The following is an 18,173-nucleotide window of genomic DNA, read 5'->3' as shown; positions in this document are numbered from 1 at the left end:
CACGCAGTTTTGAGCACAGGGACAGCAAGGACCAGAGGCAGCAGCTCAGCATGGGCTGGCAGTGGCGTTTCTGGCTCTTGTCAGGCTGGCGCACACAAGACACCTGGGCTGGCCTTCCCTGTGGCCATGTTTCAGGGCACGTGCTGATTTGGTCTTTATCTGTGGCATCTGGAACTGAGGGTTCCAGCTCAAGCCGTATATGACAGCACCACACCTGTTACCCGGGGCACCCACGGAATTCCCACGTGCCCGTAAGGATGTGGGGAGCAGACCCCACCAGGAGATGCGGGCTTTGCGCCTGTGTCAGAAGAAGACCACCCCGCTGGGTCCTGCGGTTTCCTCAGTGTGGTCAAACAGGCCGGAGCTGCCCCTGGAAGCCCTCACTCCAGGCCCTGCCATGGCTTCCGCTCAAACGGCTGCTGTTGACCCCTCTTAATGTGACGGATTCCATGCAAGCTGTTTGTGGGAAGGGTTCCATGAGATGTGTGAAGCGAGCAAGCCACCTCCCACTCTTCCTGCTTTCAGTGGCTTTGAATTGAGTAATCCATCCATCCACCTCTTCCCTGAACCCTCCCCTCAGGTGCCTACTGGATGCTGGCTTGCAGGGGTGGGGTGGGGGGCTCTGGAGGGGCAGAGCGCAGCCGGGCACTGCTGTGGACGGCACTGAGACACCTGGCTCCCAGACTCTGCTGTCTGTGACAGCTTCATGGTCCAGTGTGTGACCTGCAAGCCAGCAGGCCCTCTCTGACAGTTTAGAGCAAGGTGAACATGAAGTTCTTTGCACCTTGCCTTTACCATGTCTAGAAATGGGAAAAAATTCGAGCGCTGGTGTTAATGATTCATGTTAGCTTCATAAATTTAACAGGAAAATGACAAGCGAGGGCAGGGCCACGTGCCATTCTTCACTTTCATTAGCTACTTCTGTAGAAGAATACATTTGAAACATACTCCTGAATGTTCCTAAGAGGCCAGTACAATGCTGAACCTCCTTGTTCAGGAAACTCACTGTTCAGATTTACAAATCCACTACCAAGTTTTCCAGATCTGATCTCTGGATACGCTACATCCCAGAGGGCCTGCTCTGGTGCCCAATGAACTAGTCAAGTTGGTGGCATGACGGCAATTGTCTGCCCAGCCTGCCAGGTTCTTACCCAATTCTTCCCCACGGCCTCTGTTTCACATTCTGAATATTCCTTAACATCCAGAATCCAGCCTCTGCCTCCTGCTGCATGACCTGCACCCCCCTCCCCAGATCCCATTAATGGTTACTGGGCTGCTGCAAAAGCCTCGGGGCTGGTCTCTGCCTCCAAGCTTTGGCCCCTCTGATCCAGGGCTGCCCACTGCATATGGAAACCTAACTCTGCTCATGCCCCTCTCCTGCCTCAAATCTCTAGTTCGTGCCCATAACAGGGTAGGACAAAGTCTGCTCCTGAGTCCTGCATCCCATCGGCCTAGTCTCTGTCCATTCCTGGCTCTATACGGCAGTGTCCCTGCATGGCAAACACCTTTTCCTTCTGGAAAAGCCTGCCACCCTCCATGACATGGCACCCTCCTGTACCTTGTGCCTGCACTGTACTCTAAGGATCTGTCTGTCCATGTGTCTGTCTCTCTGAGCAGTCTGGACCACACGACCCTCAGTATTATGTGGCTGAACAGCTCTGGCCACCACCAGATACAGCAGGTGCTGGGAAAGGCTGCTGCACAGAACCCCACCACCTGTCTGCCCATTACCTCCTTCTCCAGCAGAGAGGTCAGCTCGTGAGTGGAAAGCCGGTCACTTCCATCCTCGGAGGAGGACAGGTGCAGGGGGGCAATGGGCACCTGCTTTTCTTCCCGGAGAGGAGTGGTCTCCACCTGATGCCACCGCTGCTCGATCTCCACGTGGACGTTCTGTGTCTTGAGGTCAGCGGTCACAGGCAGCCCTGGGCTGCGGTCAACCTCCATCCGCAGGGCCATGTCGTCTGCCGCCGGCCCGTCTGTAGCATCGAGCATCCCAAAGCGCTTACGGCGCTCTTCCCGCCGCCGTGCTCGCTCCCGCTCCAGCTCGCCGGCCTCAGCCTCGGGGTGGGCATCAGAAGCCCCAGTGGCACTGGCCCTCTCCTGAGCCAGGGCCTGCTGGATAGGGCGGAACTCAGCCCAATCAAAGGTCTTAGAGCGGCCCTCCCGCCTCCGCTCCCTAGCCCGGCTCCTCTTCTGCTCGGGGTCTGGCTCTCCACGCTCTCCCTCAGGCTTCTCACTCGGCCTCAGGCAGGTCTCAAAAGAGGAGCTGCTCCGGTTCTTTTCCTCTGGCAGTGAGCTGGGAGCAAGGGGCAGAGAGCCTGTCAGGTGCAGCTCCCGGTGACAGCCACCTGCCCCAGAGGGGTGCCTAGCTCTACCACTTCCTCCTTCTACGCTGCTATGGCTCCCACAGGAGAGGGGAGGAAAGGACACTTTGCCTTTACTTGTGTTCCTTCCACAGGGGGAACCTAAACCGGTTCTGAGTGGGGACAAGAAAGGAAGAGCCGCCATAGATGGCTCAGAGTTTCCAGTCTCAGACCTCAGAGGAAACCTGGACCGAGGAGGTGCTGTCGCCAAGTGTCACAGTGGAGGCTCCATCAGGCTGCACCAGGCACGGCCACCATCTAAATGAGGTCGTGTGGGAGGCCAAGCCTATGGTGTGTGTGCTCCAGGCAGTGCTGACAGAATGGGTGAGACCAACCACTTCTCCCCAGAGGTTCAAGGGTTCTTTAACAAGTGGTAAATAACCCAGTCAGGTCTGCATTTTAAGAAAACCACTCTGGTGGCTGGTGGGACAGATCACAGCATGAAAGGCCAGAGCCCACTGTGCCATGGGAAGAGAGATGGCCCAGCCGGCACCTATGTGCCTGCACCACACAGGTGAGTAGGGAGCAGATTCAAGGGCACCCCTCCTTGCCCAGTAAGGAGTCCATGCCTTTGTTCAATTTGCCCCAAAGCAAAGATTCCTACAGAGGACGTCCCTGAGCAGAGAGGTGAGGCGGGAACATCAGCTGTGGTTTGAGGCCCCGGGAGCAGAGTGGCCCCTGGCCCTGGCCAAGGCGGCAGAACAGAGTTGGAAGCCACCCAGGGTCTTGAGGGCCCCAGCGAGGATGGTGTTGGGGGCACCTGTCACTAATTTTTTTTTTTTTTTAAATAGGCTCCATGCCTAGCATGGAGCCCGACACGGGGCTTGAACTCATGACCCTGAGATTAAATCAAGTGCCAGCCTAACGGCTGCACCACCCAGGAGCTCCAGGGAGTGCCGGTCTTCAAATGGGAATCAAAGAGAAGGGAGCCTGGGGAAGAGGCACCCAAGGGAAAGAAAACATGGTCATCATCAGGCTTTGGGTCATTTGTCTCAAGTGCTTTAGGGTGGTGGGGCCTGCAAGGTGCCAATTTAAGACCATCTGAATAAAATGGTCTGTGCATTTGAATAAAAGTTCTCCAGAAGAGTCCTTCCAACACCACCCAACTGAGAGCTTACCCAGGCTCCCAACTGTGTGGGGCATTAGGGCCACATGGAGGGCTGGCAGCAGCAGCCATGGCTCTGTGGGAGGAAACTCCTCCAGCCCCAGGCAGGAAGGCCCTGCAACCCCACCACTGAAGCAGGGGGACTATGGGGCATCGCTCAAACCTGCACCTCTGACCTTTATATTTGCTTCCAATACCTCCTTGGGACTTGGCCCCGTAAGCACTAAAAAAAGTCCAAATTTTTCTCAAACTATGAAAGCCCACAGAAAACCAGCAGAGAAGCTAAAGACAAACTAGGGGAGGGTGAGGACCCCCTAAGTTTGAGATATACCAATTCTGAAGTAAATTCCAGTCAGGAAGGCAATCACTAAGTCCACCTTCCTACACAAAGGAAAGACCTGGTCCCTGTGGGCCTGTGGTCCCTGCATGGAGCCAGCGTCTGAGTGTGGCAGGGAACCATGAATGAATGCCAGCCTGGGACGTATGTGCACGTGCACATGCGCCATGTGTCCTCTTCACCTGTTCTGAGGCCAGTGCCATGTGCCAGCCTGGTGACGTCCCAAGCTGGCTTCCTCAGCTGGGCCCCTCAATCTGCATTGGGCCAGGCCCTTGTGGAGCAGCCAGGGCTGACTGGGACACAGCAGGCAGGGAAAGGCTGGTGGCCAGGACAGGACCTCAGGCCCTCTCATGTCCACCACCCGAGTCACTGTTGCAGCAGCCTTGCCCGAGAACCCTGAGCTGCCTTTCTTGCTTTGCTAGCCTCACAAAGCTTTGGCCTGGGCTCCTGGCTAGAAGAGAGCCCCAGGATAGCCAGCAAGGCTGCCCCATGAGAATGAGGGCACCCCGATCATCTCTGCAGGCAGGACGCACTCCACTCACAGATAAGCTCTCATAACAGGACACTTGAGAACTTGTCCCGGCCACCAACACCTTGACTTACTGACAGGAACAATCAACCATATATTCTGTTCACTTAATAAATGAGGGAATAAACAAACAATGCCAACAGGGAGAGGAGATTCTGTTCCCGCTTTCTTGCTCAAAGAGCTGCAGCGTCACTAGGAAGTAGGCAAGCCTTTGACAAAGATTCGGCATGGCCATGGCTGCCCCAGGCTGCTGGGGGCCACACAGTGGGCCCTGGGACGCCACTCCACGTGTGACCAACAACACAAGAAAGACACTTGAAGAGTCACGCAAAGTACGTGACCTGAAAAGCATAAATGGGACGTTCTCAGAAGAGGCAAAGGCTCCAAAGCCTTCAGCTGAGAATGACAGAGTTCTGGGCATCGTGGAACCAGCCCCACCCACCAGAATTTTTTTCTTTTTCTTAAACTAGAAACAGCAGGTTCTAACTTCAGGGCAGGAGGAGGAAGGCACGTGGAACGTCATGAGGTATGCGAGCCACAGAGACTCAGCAGGAGGGAAGAACAAGAGGTCCAACCCAGTTCTAGCACTGAGTCTCAAAGAAATTTTTCCTGGTTGTACAGAAATCCAACAGATGGAGTCGTGGAGCAAAAAGACCAAGAGAAAGGAACATTCTGGCGGCCTGTGAAGGCCGGCCTCCAGGGCTGCTCTTACTCTACCATCGAGAGGCCCAGTGCCTAAGCTGGAGGGGCTTCTCCCACTAAGTTCAGTCCCGACAGGGGCACAAACGTCCCTTGCACAGACAGCTCCACTGGCCAGGCTTAAGGGAGGAAAAGGTCACCGGAGGCAGAGAAACCAGGAAGCCAGGGGAGACTGACTGGGGCCAGTCAGCAGTGGGACGAAGGAGGAAGGAAGAAGGCTGTGCTGGGCCAGAAGAACCACAGACCCACGAAGGAGTGAGCCGGTGGCTGGAAGGGAAGGGGGCTCCCTCAGGCACCCGGCTGTCCTACCTCGTGACGTCTGGGGCAGAGGTTGGATGGACATGCTTCATGATGGTCTGGATCCAATTCCGCCGAATTCCAGATGTCATGGCAGAGAGAGTGAATTCGCCCTCCTTCGTCTACACGAAAGACAAGCTGTCATCAGGGACTGTCACCTCCCTGACCCCAAAGGACATCCTGCAGGGAGAACTACAGCCAGGGAGGGGGCTGTGGTAGGAGAACTGTGTGTGTCCCCCTTGAAGAAGCGCCGGAGAGCAAAGGAAAGAGCAAATGTGCTTCCGTGGTGGCCTCAGCCATCATCCTCGGTTTCCTGTTTGCCTGCAATGTCCCCGGCCCTGGGATGGCTTGCCCTGCTCTCTCAGGGGCTCACAGACTGGGGGAAGGAGCACAACGCAACAACGAAGCCAGTGTGTGGGGAGCCATGGGAAGGGACCCCCAGGCTGGGGAAAGTCCATCCCAGGCCCAGTGCCACACAGCCACGCACACCAGGTGCACAGGGTGATGGCCTGGAGAGTGGCAGGCACGGGACTCAGCGGGTGGGTTGGGCCTGATGGGGGCTGCATCTATCGGGCTGAGAAGAGGCAGGGAGCCCTGCTGGGCCACCGCATGGGCAGTCATAGTTAGATTTAGCACAGAGTGCTAGTGACAGAAGAGGGAGGTTCTGGGGCAGCAAAGGAGGTGGTACACAGTCCCTCATTGATAGGGCATGGGAGCGGAGGGGGTGCTTCTAGGACAATCCCTGGACCGCCAGCCCCTGAGCCGGCTGACCTGGTGGGACACGAGTCAAGATGGAGGAGTATGCTGGTGGTGGCTGCGGGGGAGGAGCTGCACTACGTGGGACAGAAGGTGGACAGGAGGACAGGGGAGCCAGGCAGCAAGGCCATGCCTCTGGGCTGCAACCCTTGTATCACTAAGCCACACTGCCAGGCACCTCCCAAGATGGGAGGGGCACAACACGCAAATAGTGGTCTCCTGGAGGCCACCTCCCAGCTTCTGCACCTCGGGCTCCTGTGTCACAGAAGAGAGGGCATCAGTACTGTTCTCTAGGCTTCTCAGGCTACTGACCAATTGGCCTGTGAGACACAGCTGGTCGGCCGATGGGAAGAGGAATTCGCCAAGATGATTTGGGGATGGACAATGGCAGAGCCAAGGGCCAAAATATGAAACCACGTGCCAGCCCAGCATGGGCTAGGCTTGGCTTGGCACAGCTTGTGCCCCCACTGGCACCCCAATTCGAGAAGTCCCACAGCCCAAGTCCCTCCCCATCTCTCCCTCACCACTTTCCTCTCTGTGCAAGCCAAGGGCAGGGCTGCCACCTCAGGGCTCTCTGAAGCACCGGCCCTCCCTATGCCCCTGGAACCAGCACCCCCCACCGGCATCCCAGCATCCTCTGCTTCCTCGCACTCCAGTGTGGGTATCTGCAGTCTGACCTCAGCATTCTGTATGTTCTCTCCCATGAGCTCATCTCTCACCTGAAGAGAGCTCCTTCCCGACCCCGTCAATGCCCGTGGCTGCCTGCTATTCTTAGGGAGACCTCCAACACAGCCCAGGCCTGAAGTCCAGAGGATCCCCTCCTCTGCCGCCCGACTGCAGCACAAGGGTCACCATGCTCTAGGGCGCAGACCTCACAGCTGCCTCCTCCTCCCCCGGCCACAGCCGCGCCCAGCTGCTCTTTTGCCACGGCCCTTGTCACCATTGCCTCTGCCCCTCACCACCTGGCCTTCTGCCTGTACCTTCCCCTCCTTTCTAAGTGCGCTCCATGTCCTGCTGGTTGTGGCTTACTAAGGCACAACTACCTCATGTCTTCTACCACATTCCAGGGCTTCCCCCAACCTCAGGATGGGACTGACTCGTGACCCAGCCCACAGGGCTCTCACGGTGCCTCCCTCACCGGGCTTCTGCATTCAGCCACCTTGCAGGTGCCACCAAGTCTGGTGGCCAGGCAAGAACACAGCAAACTCAGCACTCCAGCTTTACTTTGCAAGATCCTAAAGCTCCTTAGTAGGCCAGGCTGAGCCCCTCCTGGGACCCACTCTCCTGCACTGACAGCAATCTCTCTGAGTCTGTGGGCCTCATGGAAAAGCATCAGAACCGATGCTAAGCTCACACTGCCCTTCCCAGAGTAAAGTGAACAGGGGTCTCAATGACAGCCGAGATCAGCTAGGGAACAGAGGTGACTTGGAAATGCTGCCTGTGACGGGGAGAGCAGGTGAGTTCTCAGAGACAGACTGGCACCTTGCGGTTCGGGCCATGGACTCGTCATACAGAAGAAAGCCCTAGAACAACGAAGCTGTAACAAGCCCAGTGATGGGTGCTGACTTAACGAGAAAACACTGATTACCCCTGGGATGCCCTACCCAGAGAGACCTGCTCTTTAAAATGGAGAGGTAGTGGGGAAAGTGTGGGGGTGTCTGCACAGGCCAAGAAAGCCAGACTCCACTACTGTCTGACACGCTGGCTTATCAAGCATGTCTATTCCTTCTGTAGGGACAAGGGCAGAAGAGTATCACAGCAGGGCAGCATGGGCCACCAAGCTCATGCCCTGACCCTGGTGCCGGGCCAGCAGTGCCATCTCTGACCGGGCCTTGGTGTCTGCACACTTGCCCTGCACGGAGGGACTGCCATGACCAGTAGCCCAGTGGGTTGCCGCCCGGACTACTCCTTATAATAAAATCATCGACCTTTGGGTCTGAACCCTGGTCTCCCCTGGGTTTGGTTAATACAAGTTAGGAGGTCAGGCTTGTACACAAGTGTCCCTAGACCAGGACATCAGGTTCTTGGAGAAATGTTCCCACAGGAGCCTGTGTCCCCCACCTCCATGCCCAGCCGGTGCCCCAACTCCACCCCAGGCTCACATGTATCTGGAAGCCATAGTTTCTCTGGACTGGATACTCGGTGACGTCGTAACATGTAGACAAGTCAATTTCCCCGTCCAAGTCAGCCGCCTACAGAGAGAAAGGAAATGTCTACACCTGGACAAGCGGATTTCCACATTAGCTTTATGCTCATGGGCATATACGCTGATGAGTGAGGATTCCGCCTATCCCTGCTGCATGGAGGTATCCATGCCACGTCCCCATCCTGCCACACATGGCCCGTGCCAGTGGTTCTGCAACCTGATGCTTGGACTCTCTTTTATTCTTAAAAATTGAGGACCCCCAAAGAGTTTTCATTTATGTGGCTTTTATCTACTGAGGATATTCAGCATATTAGAAATAAGGTAGAAGAAGGTAAACATATTTGCTCACTTAAGAACAAAAATGATCCATTTTATTTTTTCACAAAAAATATTCTAAAAAGTCAGGAAGGGATTTTTGCAAATCTTTCTTTAAATGCTTGGCTTCCAAGGACAGCTGGATTCTCACGTCTATGGCTATGCTCATCCTATACAATTACCATTTTGGATGAAGCACGGTTGACCCTTGAACAATATGGGTTTTAATTGCGTGGGTCCAGGTTACACATGGATTTTTTTTTTATGTAGTACAGTACTATAAATGTATTTTCTCTTCCTTATGATTTTCTTAATGGCCTTTCTCTAGCTTACTTTATTCTAAGAATACAGTACACGATACACATAACATGCAAATGTTAAGGCCTGTGATCAACAGTAGGCTCTTAGTTCCGTTTGGGGGGAGTCAAATGTTATATGCAGGTTTTCAACTGCAGAAGGGTACGGCACCCCCAATCTCTGTGTCTCTTCAAGGGGCAACTGTATATGCAGACAGTCCAACCTTACACAGATACAGACTGGAAAAGAGAGATGTAAAAAGAAAGACATTTCTTTCTTTTTTTCCGGTTTTGTTGAGGAATAATGGACATACATGACTGTTGGAGGTGAGCGGCACGATGGTCTGATTGACTTGCACTGTGAAAAGTTGTACTCTCTAAAAGGTTAACTGCAAAACGAAATCTGAAATCCCATCAAGGGACTTTCCATACTATTGTATTAAAATCCATGTTTTTTTGCTGCCCTATGAATGGACCTTTACTCGTGTGTGATTTTGCAACTTTTGCATATTGGTCATTTGGAAGACATCAAGTTATGGGTATCTTTCACAAGTGGATACATTTCATTACATGAACTCAAAACAAGTTAGTATCGGCACCCATGTGGTCAGGACACTCTGTAAGGAAAGGGAAGCGGTCAAGTCTGTGATGGGGAAAACACATTTTCCAAAGTTCCAATTTCACTTGAAGGCTCAAACTGTATCACTGGCAACAAATCGTCAGCTATTTTCTTTGAAGGGATAGATTCACTTGGTTCACTTTTAAGAAAGTGCCGAATGCCTGAAGCGAGCAAGCAGTGTGTGTCTCAGCAGCTATCTCTGGTGCAGCCGGTACTGCACGAGGAGATGCCACCGGCTTGGCCAGCCACGTGGACAGGGTGCGCGTGCTTTCCCACGAGGCACCCCGGACTCCAGCATGCAGAAAAAGTGACTTATTCTCACTGTCAATTTTGAATCATGGGATATATAAGAGTTTTCAAGAACTGAGGCTTTAAATGGCATCTTAATTTTGTAACAATGGTTTTGGGTAGACCAGCCCCCCAAAAGGGTCTCCAGGGGTCCAGAGGCCACACTCAGAACTGCTGATCTACGCACACACTACAACCACACATGCTTCTGTGTTTCCTGACGTCAGGCAGCACTAGGGGCCAGCTGCTCACACCACCCTCAGCTCCCCTGTATCACCAACATCTTTCCACTGAAGTCCACAAAGAACTTCTTTTTCTAAGGTTCATGGTATACAAATACATATAACGAGCCCCCTAATGACAGATAATTAGATCCTCGCCAATCTGCTACTCTGACAAAAGTGCAGGGATGCCTAATCTTGGGCACAGATCTTTTCCTATTCGTGGAAATGTATCTGAAGGATTCCTGGAGTGGAATGCAAGGGGAAAGGTAGGAACACAGACTTGCCAAATTGCTCAAAAGATAATTTTTTTTTGTAGGTGAAGAAAAAAGAGCCCCTTCTAGTTGGTCTTCAAGCAAGGAATCAAGGCAGTCTACTGGGCCAATCAAATTCACTTGTCACATCCCATCTTTGTCCAAAAGATAAGAGACAAGATTTAGTTCTCTTTCTTTAAGAGACTCCATTCTCCATGAAATCTTTTGTAGAAAAAACAAAACTGCTCATCCTTGGTTTTAAAATAAGCCATCTTTCAACGTTTTTCAAAGAGCAGAGAAGAGAAGCCACTAAGACACACCACCCACGTGCCGAAAGCAGGGCCTCTACACAGCCAGTGTCTCAGGAAGAATCAGTCACGACAGCATCAAAAGCTGGTCACACCATGCTCAGCCTTCCCCCCAAATCTAGACCGGGAAACCCAAGATGGCAACTTAGACACCAGTCGACAGACAGAAGGGGCCTGGACCCTGGAGAAGCAGCGGCCGGGAGCCAGAGCTGCCGGGTGCCACCTGGACCGCTTGAGCTGTCTCCACAACTGGGAAGGAAACCAAGACACTCACCTCCTCAGCTGCCGAGTCCCTGTAGTATCTCAGACTTTGATCAGCGAGGACAAACCAGTGTTTCTTCCACTAAAAGGGAAGGGAAAAAGCAGACTCAACTAGAGCAGAGCAGCATACTTACTGCTCCACGGTGATCCACAGCCAGAGTCCTGGCGGAACCTCCCAGAGCGCAGGAAAAGCAGAGGGCAGGCGGCCCCTCCCGCGAGTGGCAGACACACATAGGACTCTGCCCCGGCCGCAGGCAGCCATGCACTCAGGACCCCAGGGCACTTGCTAAGCTGCGGCTCCCGTGACCAGGCAGCATGGAGAGCTGGGTGGGCCGCAGGCTACGACTCTCTGTAACCCACAGCGGTGTGGCTGGTGAAAAGTGCTTTGCAGTCCATAATCTCAACTCCAGAGGCTGCAGACAGGGGGCTGGGCCCTCGGAGCTGAAAAGTGGCTGCGGAAACAGCATCTCCATCCTCAGGTGGCTGCCTGTGAGCCACAGACACTGGTGGCTAACCAGAGGGGCGCGCCCACCTGCAGCCAGCAGGAGCAAACCCGCCAGCTAGCTTCCCAAGTCTTCGCTGTGAGTAGCAAGGAGGGAGACTTGAGTCTTCAGACAAGGCCAGGGGGATTGATATGGAGGAGAGAGAAAAAGAGGATGTTTCGGCACAGTCACTCAGGAAGCACGGAAGGGAGCTCGGGAGGGCAGGCTTTTGGGGCCTCTCTTGGTATGGGCTAGCAGGCTCCCCTTCATGCCTTCTTTGGAGGCCTGGCCTTCCAGCCCCAAGCAGGGTTGAGGTGGGGCTGACAGGTCTGGCTGCAGAGGGCTCTTTCTGCTTGAGTCTGAAGGCCAGAATGTACAGCACCGGCTCCTCCCAGGACTGCAGCAGAGCTGGAGGCTTTGGTAGAGTCTAGAAGCCCTTGGCTGCTTTCCACTCGTCCTGCCTTGTAATCAACCCCAAGCCAACCACACAACCAGAGCCCTCCTGGGAAGCCTGGGCTCCTGGAGAACTTTGAGGAAAGAGTAGCAGGTAGGGAGCTAGAGTTGGAGGATGCTCTCCTGGCCTGAGGCTGAGGCTCTTGTGGGGTGCAGGAGGGCAGCCTTCTCCAGAGACCCCTGTCCCCCACTGCAGAACTTAAGGCTGGGGAGGCTGTGCACCTCCACTTCCCTGAGGAGAAGGGGGTCTCGGCCATACCGCCGTCCTGGCCCACCAGACAAGAGGCCGCATTGGCTCTGGCGGATGGAACCGGTGTTCCCACACCTGGCGGGGACAAGGCTGGGGAGCCCTCGCACCTGCTCCGAAGCGCCTCAGGGGCCTGGCAGCCCTGTGTGCTCACCTGGCCGTCCTCGTACTGCTTGGTCAGCCAGCCTTTCTTGAAATTCAGCAGGTCGGGCTAGGAAAGGGAGAAGAAAAGAAGAGTTCAGAAGAAAGCACACTGATACCCCAGTTGTGTGGAAAGGGTGGCTGAGGCATGGATATTTCTGTCCAGATGGTGGGCAGCAGGGAGAGGGCTTTCTCCGCCTGCCCACAAACACTCTGCAGACCCGCGTGTCATCACAGGACGAGATGCTGGGCTTGGCGGGCTGACGAAGAGGGAAGGGGAAGAGCATGGCCCCAGCACCCTGGGAGCAGCTGGGCGGCCTGGACGCTCTAAGAGAAGCCTGGTCACGTCCGCGGCAGCTGCCTGGCAGCACAGAATGGCCCAGAGGGAGGGTCTGTTAGTGTTTCCCACGAAGGGGAAAATCTGCAGTGAACCCTAAAAGAAGAAATCAGAAGTTCTCACAGAAGCCACAGAAAGACTGAGAAAGGAAGCCTGAAGAACAGAGCCCACGTACAGTGCTGAGCAAGGATGTAGCAGCAGGCCTGCCGAGGCCTGGAGGCTGTGTATCCAACGGGATGGGCTTTAGGCTCCATTTCCTGGCAAGATGCAAGCCCCGGACAGCGGACAGGAAAGCAGGGGGCGATGTCCTGCTGGGCTTTCCTGTACCCATGTCCCTGGGCCAGAGGAGGCGCCTGGGGACCACCTGCAGCACAGCAGGGTCTGGCCTGTGTTTCACGCCTGGACACCTGTGAAGCCAGCGCCTGAAGAGATGTGGAGCACCCTTCCCCTCACCCTGTGTGCTTGCTCTCCACTTCCCTACCGCCGTCTTGGCCAGAAACAGGCTGGGACGTCTTTCTGTACTTGAAGGACTTGGGGGTTATTATGAGAACAGGTGTACAGTGGCAGGGCCACCACGAGCAACCCATGTTCTGGGAGTCTCTGTTCCAAATCTCTGAGCCACTCCCAGACTCAAGGAAAAAACAAACCTCCTCCAGGTAAGAAGCCCTCCTGCCCTCGCTCAGGCTCATGTCGCTGTGTGGATGGTGGTTCCACTCCCCAGGGGTAGAAGTGGCACTCACCATGGGCTTCTCAGAAGGCTGAGGAGTCCCAGGTCACCCTGTGAGCAGCTGTCCTCCACTCCCAGGGCCTCTGGCCAGCTGCTCTCAGCTCCCGGAGGGAGCGATGCTCCTTTATGACCACACCCCACCGCTGCAGCTCAAAGGACCTAGGGCCAAGGCCTTTCTCCTCCTGTGGTGAAAACACCACAAACAAGGCAAGGGCTTCCAGCAAGAGGGGGCTCCTGCCTGCAAAATGTGGCTGAAACAAGCACCCAAAACAAGAACAGAGGTTCCCTGCTGTGGCCCTGGTTCCCCGAAGTCAGGATCTTGCTGCCTTGACCAAGTGGCCTCCTCCACCAGGGACTTCAGAGCTCAGGATGCCCATGGAGTCCAGAAAGGGAAAAAAACACAGCATCTGCTTCCCATGCACAGACACAAAGGCCAGTGCAGAGGGGACAGCCAGCATAGACGCACGGACATAAGCAGACAGTGACCCCAAGTGACAGAAGCAGCAGGAGCAGCGTCTCCAGGCCTCGGTGCGCGGGCGCCTGGGCTCACCGTCAGGGAGGACTCCGTGGACCTCCTGTCCAGTGACTTGGCTCTTCGGTGTGGAGACAGGGGGGAGGCCGAGGTGTCCGGGAGAGGCGCTGTGGGGGCTTCGCTGGGGAGGTCCTGTGGCAGAGAGCAGCCGCCAGTCAGTACAAGCCAGTACACTCCAATGAGGCACAGGGACACCAGCAGCCAGAGCTGCGGGAGGGTCAAGACTGTTCCCAGGCGAGGATGAGAGCACTGTGTCTGGGGTCCCATGGCAAGTCTGGGCCAGCATGGGGACCAGAGCCAGCATCCTGGGACTCCTCGTCCAGCGCCTCCCGCTTCACACGGCGGGTTCAAAGACGCACTAGCTGTTGAAGCAGCCTTTTCTTTCAGATGCACTTGCCACCATCGCTCTCCTGGTGGCACCTCCGTTCCTTGGCTGCTTGGGGTCACAGAACAAAGAGCCCCAGACTCTGTGGCAGCCGGCAGCAAAACACCTCATGAGCCCAAAGAGAAGCTGGAGAGGAAGATGAAGACCGGACACAACAGAGCCACAAGAGGCGGGTGGGCTGCCCGGGAGGAGGAGGAGGGTTCAGAAGAGGGATCTGCCCGGGGACTAAGTAGAGAAACAAGGGCTTTGGCCGCCACTTGAAAGAAAGAGGAAGGAAGGTGCTTAGCCTCATGGCTGGGCTGCCTCAGAGAGGAAGAGAGCAGCTCTAGCTAAGACCTGGGATCTGAGGCTTGTCAGACTAGCACTGAGTAGAAATGGATGAAGTTCTGAAAGGAAGACGCAGAAGACAGGCCTTGCCCTCAAGAAAGTCACTCACTGGAGGAGAGGAGAGACATGAGCAAACAACTAGGCAACGAGAGCAGGAAGCCCAGCAGCAGTGCGTCCAGGTGCGTGTTTGGGGGGGCGCCATGAGAAGGTGTAGGGCCACGTGCTGACCATGCCCCACGGTCGCACACGGCACTGCCTGGGCCTCAGCGTTGGCCCCAGACCCCAGGCGCTCACCCGTTTCCGGGGAAACGCCCTCTTCTCACTGCGACCCTGGCGTGTGTCACTTGATGGTGAGGGCCCGGCTGACGAGTTCGTCTCCATGTGCTCTGCCTTCTCAATGTCCAAGGCCTCAAACTTCTCAATGACCTGGGACCTCCTGCAAGAGAGGACATGAGGCTGCTGAGGGGGAGACCAGCACCCCCCGCCCAGCCTGAGGCGGGCTTGGTGTTGAGCTGCAGCGGAGCCCCTTCAGCCCACACTGCCATGCCTGGCCCATCCCAGCCTTCCTTGGGCCACCCCACACGGCGCGTAGGCTGTGCGCACAGCACGATGGCCCAGTCCACCTGATTCCCCTCCCAGAGCTCCCTGTCCCATCACCGTGGAGGGGAAAGCCATGCAGGGGCTGGCAGCAGCTCAGGGGCCAGGGCCTTCCCTTTCCCCAGCTATCCTTGACCTCTGCCCCCCATGCTGGAGGTCCCTGCACGATCGGTTGACACGCTTGGCAATCACACAGCTCATCGCCTGGCACCCTCTCCTGAGCCACAGATGTGATCCGAAGGCAACCACCACCTCGGAGGGTGACAGCCTCCGTGCTCCTGGCATTCATTCCTCAGCAGATCATGATGCAGCCCCTACCCCAGGGCACCCAAAATTTAGCAAGAAAAAGGCCCATGAATTAACATCGGTTCTGCCAACAGTAAAAAGAATCAAAACCAAATTAAAACAAAAAAAAAGCAAGTTGATTTCGTGTGAAAAGGCCGGTGCGTCATCAGGCCATCTACGGCTGGAGACGGAGCGGAGATGGGAGCGAAGCAGGCGAAGGAAGGGCGAGTAACGTCACACAGCCACACAGCAGGAGAAGGTGGAGAGGGGCAAGACCTGAAAGAAAAGAAGGCTGGAAAATGAATACACGGAAAGGGACGACTTTTTAAATCAAATAATGGTAAATCAAAATTATCCAAAGAATCAAAGAAACAAAAACCCGAGGTGATTGCTGAGAAGGGGAAGCCATCCTTGTCCCTGAGTCACAAGGAATGGCCATGATGGCCGAAGGCAGGGAGGCCAGGTGGGGCACGTGGCCTGAGGCTGAGTCCTCACCTCTGGGGACCGCCCATGAGGTGGGGGAGTGGGGGAGGGGGGTTGTTGAGACATTGTTTTAAAAAGAGATAAGGCGCAAATGGGAGTCACTCATGCTAAGTCCACTCAATAAACACACACTTGACATCTAAATTACAGAATTACACTTGCAACCTCTCCCAGGACTGGAATCTTAAACTCTTATCAATCTGAAGCCACCTGGTCAGCACTGGTGAGGTAATCTGCCTGACAGACCCCTGCTGTCCCCCAAAGAAAGGTGACCTTGCCTGAAATAATGCACTTTGCCAGGAACTTCCTTGTCCCACGCCCATTTGCCTATAAGTCTTTCACTTTGCACAGCTCCTCAGAGCTCCTTTCTCTCTACTAGATGTGGGGAGGCTGAATCACTGAATAAAGCCAATAAGATCTTTAAAACTTCCTCAGTTGAATTTTCTTTTTACAGGGTTGGTGGCAGTGGTGGGACCTGAAGGAAACTTCAGACAGCTTCGAGGACAATGAAAAACAGCTAGCTGTGGTATGCGCGAACCCTTTGAGGTCTCTGTCTTTTTCACCATTTCTGAGGGCCATGGGAATTCCTTCTGGTTCTGAGCTCTGCTATCTTGGCGTTGAGCTCCTGATTTAACTGGCTTTCTATGGTCCCCCACTTGACTAGACCATGCTGGGAACTGTAGCTACTTCAGTCCGCAGTTCCCCATTTCATGGGAATCCCAGGCCACGGCTCCCATTCCCTGGGGTCTGCCGGTTCAGTACTTCCCTGAGTGCCCAGCTCCACAGTGAGAACTGCTGGTGGCGCAAAGCCTTTGGCTGGTTAGTCACATCGCAGTTCCTGCTGGTGGGTTAAGGTGCATACAAGGTAAAGGCTATTGCGGATGAGACTCTTAGAAGCCAAAAGCTACAAAACTGATGGGCACAGGCTGAGCATTATAAACCTATTAGAGCATTTGCCAGCTAACCCTAAGACTCCTGTGTTAGGGTAAGCTGGTCATACAACGGGCAATATGGTGACACTGGGTTACCAGCCAACCTCAAAAAATTTCCATGCAACAAGGTACGCTGTAAAACACCACAGAATTCCTAACGCAACAGCATAGCCCTTTAGTTATTAATTTGGCTCTGGGAGACTCACAGGCTTAGCTAGAAGAAATAGGATCTTCAAATTCTAGAGTTGAGGGGTGTCTGGGTGGTTCTCAGTTGGTTAAGCGTCTGCCTTCGGGTCAGTTCATGATCTCAGAGTTCTGGGACTGAGCCCCATGTGGGGCTCCCTGCTCAGTGGGGAGTGTGCATCTCCCTCTGCCCCTCCCCACCTGGCTCATGTTGGCATGCATGCTCTTTCTCTCTCTCAAATAAAACAAAAAATCTTAAAAAAAAAAAAAAATTCCGGAGTTCAGCACACCAACTTTTAGCACATCTACTTATTTTATGGCTAAGAACTATAGTCCCAGAAGCTATAGATATCTACAAAAATGCAAAATCTTGCTAAAGATAACCTAGATTTACGATGGCCAATATGGGAATATTCCAATTAGACAAGATCATTTATTTAGGAAGCACACTGAAAAGCAAGGGTTCTAAATCAAGCAAACAGAATGGAGTAACTATTTTAATTGGTATGCAAAAGCTTTCAAAGGCTTCAAGATTCCAAAACAGCTTCATTGCAGTTTTTTTGCAAAGGCTAATGAAAGATTAAAGACACAAAAGATACCTAAAACAATATGTAGGCCCCCCCCTTACACTCTCCTAGGAGTACAACATCAAAATACTTGCCCAGACATCAGCATATCATTTGTAAGCAAGTGGGCCATTACAAAAAATTTTGTCCTCAAAGGTTCTGATTAAATCCTTCAATATCAACTTGAACACCCCCCTATCTGCCTTTGAAGGAGATTCCCCCCTCTACCATATGGGCTCCTCCCAGAGCTGGTGGGATTCTGAGGGATTTTCTGATAAAGTGCTATGTTATTCTGTTAAACAGCCAAGAAAAACTAAAATTAAAATTAACAAAAAATCTTGCCAAATTCTGGTAGATACCAAGACTACAGAAGGGATCCTGGGAAAACTAGCAGAAGCCAGAGAAAAGTGAGAATCCATACCAGAGTCATCTCTCCTGAATCGCCGTCTGCAATACCCCATTAGCCCAAAGACAAAAATAAAATGTCACACTGTCCTTTTCTTTCCAAACCCAAACACACTGGTTCTTGATCCTTTCTTTCTCAGGGACAGCTACTGCCTTCTTGCTTATCTTATGTCTTAAGAATCTGGTTTGGTATTCTGCCTGAATAGGACATGCAGGTTACTGGTTCTTTCCTTTGGCTATCTTAGAGTAACTCTGGATCTTGGGAAGATAGTAAGTATCCTTTTATACCCCGTGGGA

The 18,173-nt window shown here is 53.9% G+C and overlaps 1 protein-coding gene across 9 annotated transcripts in view; it reads right to left on the bottom strand.

Annotated features, from left to right (window-relative positions):
* The window catches only part of MPRIP (myosin phosphatase Rho interacting protein), a 141,962-nt gene that overhangs the window by 22,451 nt on the left and 101,338 nt on the right, over positions 1–18,173 (bottom strand). For 6 of the 9 annotated variants that reach the window (XM_032320707.1, XM_032320710.1, XM_032320709.1 and 3 more), the window contains exons 8-14: positions 14,720–14,861; positions 13,732–13,845; positions 12,131–12,187; positions 10,808–10,876; positions 8,189–8,278; positions 5,343–5,452; positions 1,732–2,296 (exon numbers count right to left, since the gene is read on the bottom strand). In XM_032320707.1, coding sequence (XP_032176598.1) covers positions 1,732–2,296; positions 5,343–5,452; positions 8,189–8,278; positions 10,808–10,876; positions 12,131–12,187; positions 13,732–13,845; positions 14,720–14,861 — 1,147 coding nt within the window. The remainder of the gene's footprint in view (positions 1–1,731; positions 2,297–5,342; positions 5,453–8,188; positions 8,279–10,807; positions 10,877–12,130; positions 12,188–13,731; positions 13,846–14,719; positions 14,862–18,173) is intronic. The other 3 variants (XM_032320711.1, XM_032320716.1, XM_032320715.1) reach the window with 1 other exon arrangement.

The sequence above is a fragment of the Mustela erminea genome, chromosome 18 (assembly GCF_009829155.1).
Source record: "Mustela erminea isolate mMusErm1 chromosome 18, mMusErm1.Pri, whole genome shotgun sequence".
Classification (NCBI taxonomy): domain Eukaryota; kingdom Metazoa; phylum Chordata; class Mammalia; order Carnivora; family Mustelidae; genus Mustela; species Mustela erminea.
The sequence above is the reverse complement of the archived record's forward strand: the minus strand, read 5'-3'. Positions and strand labels throughout refer to the sequence as shown.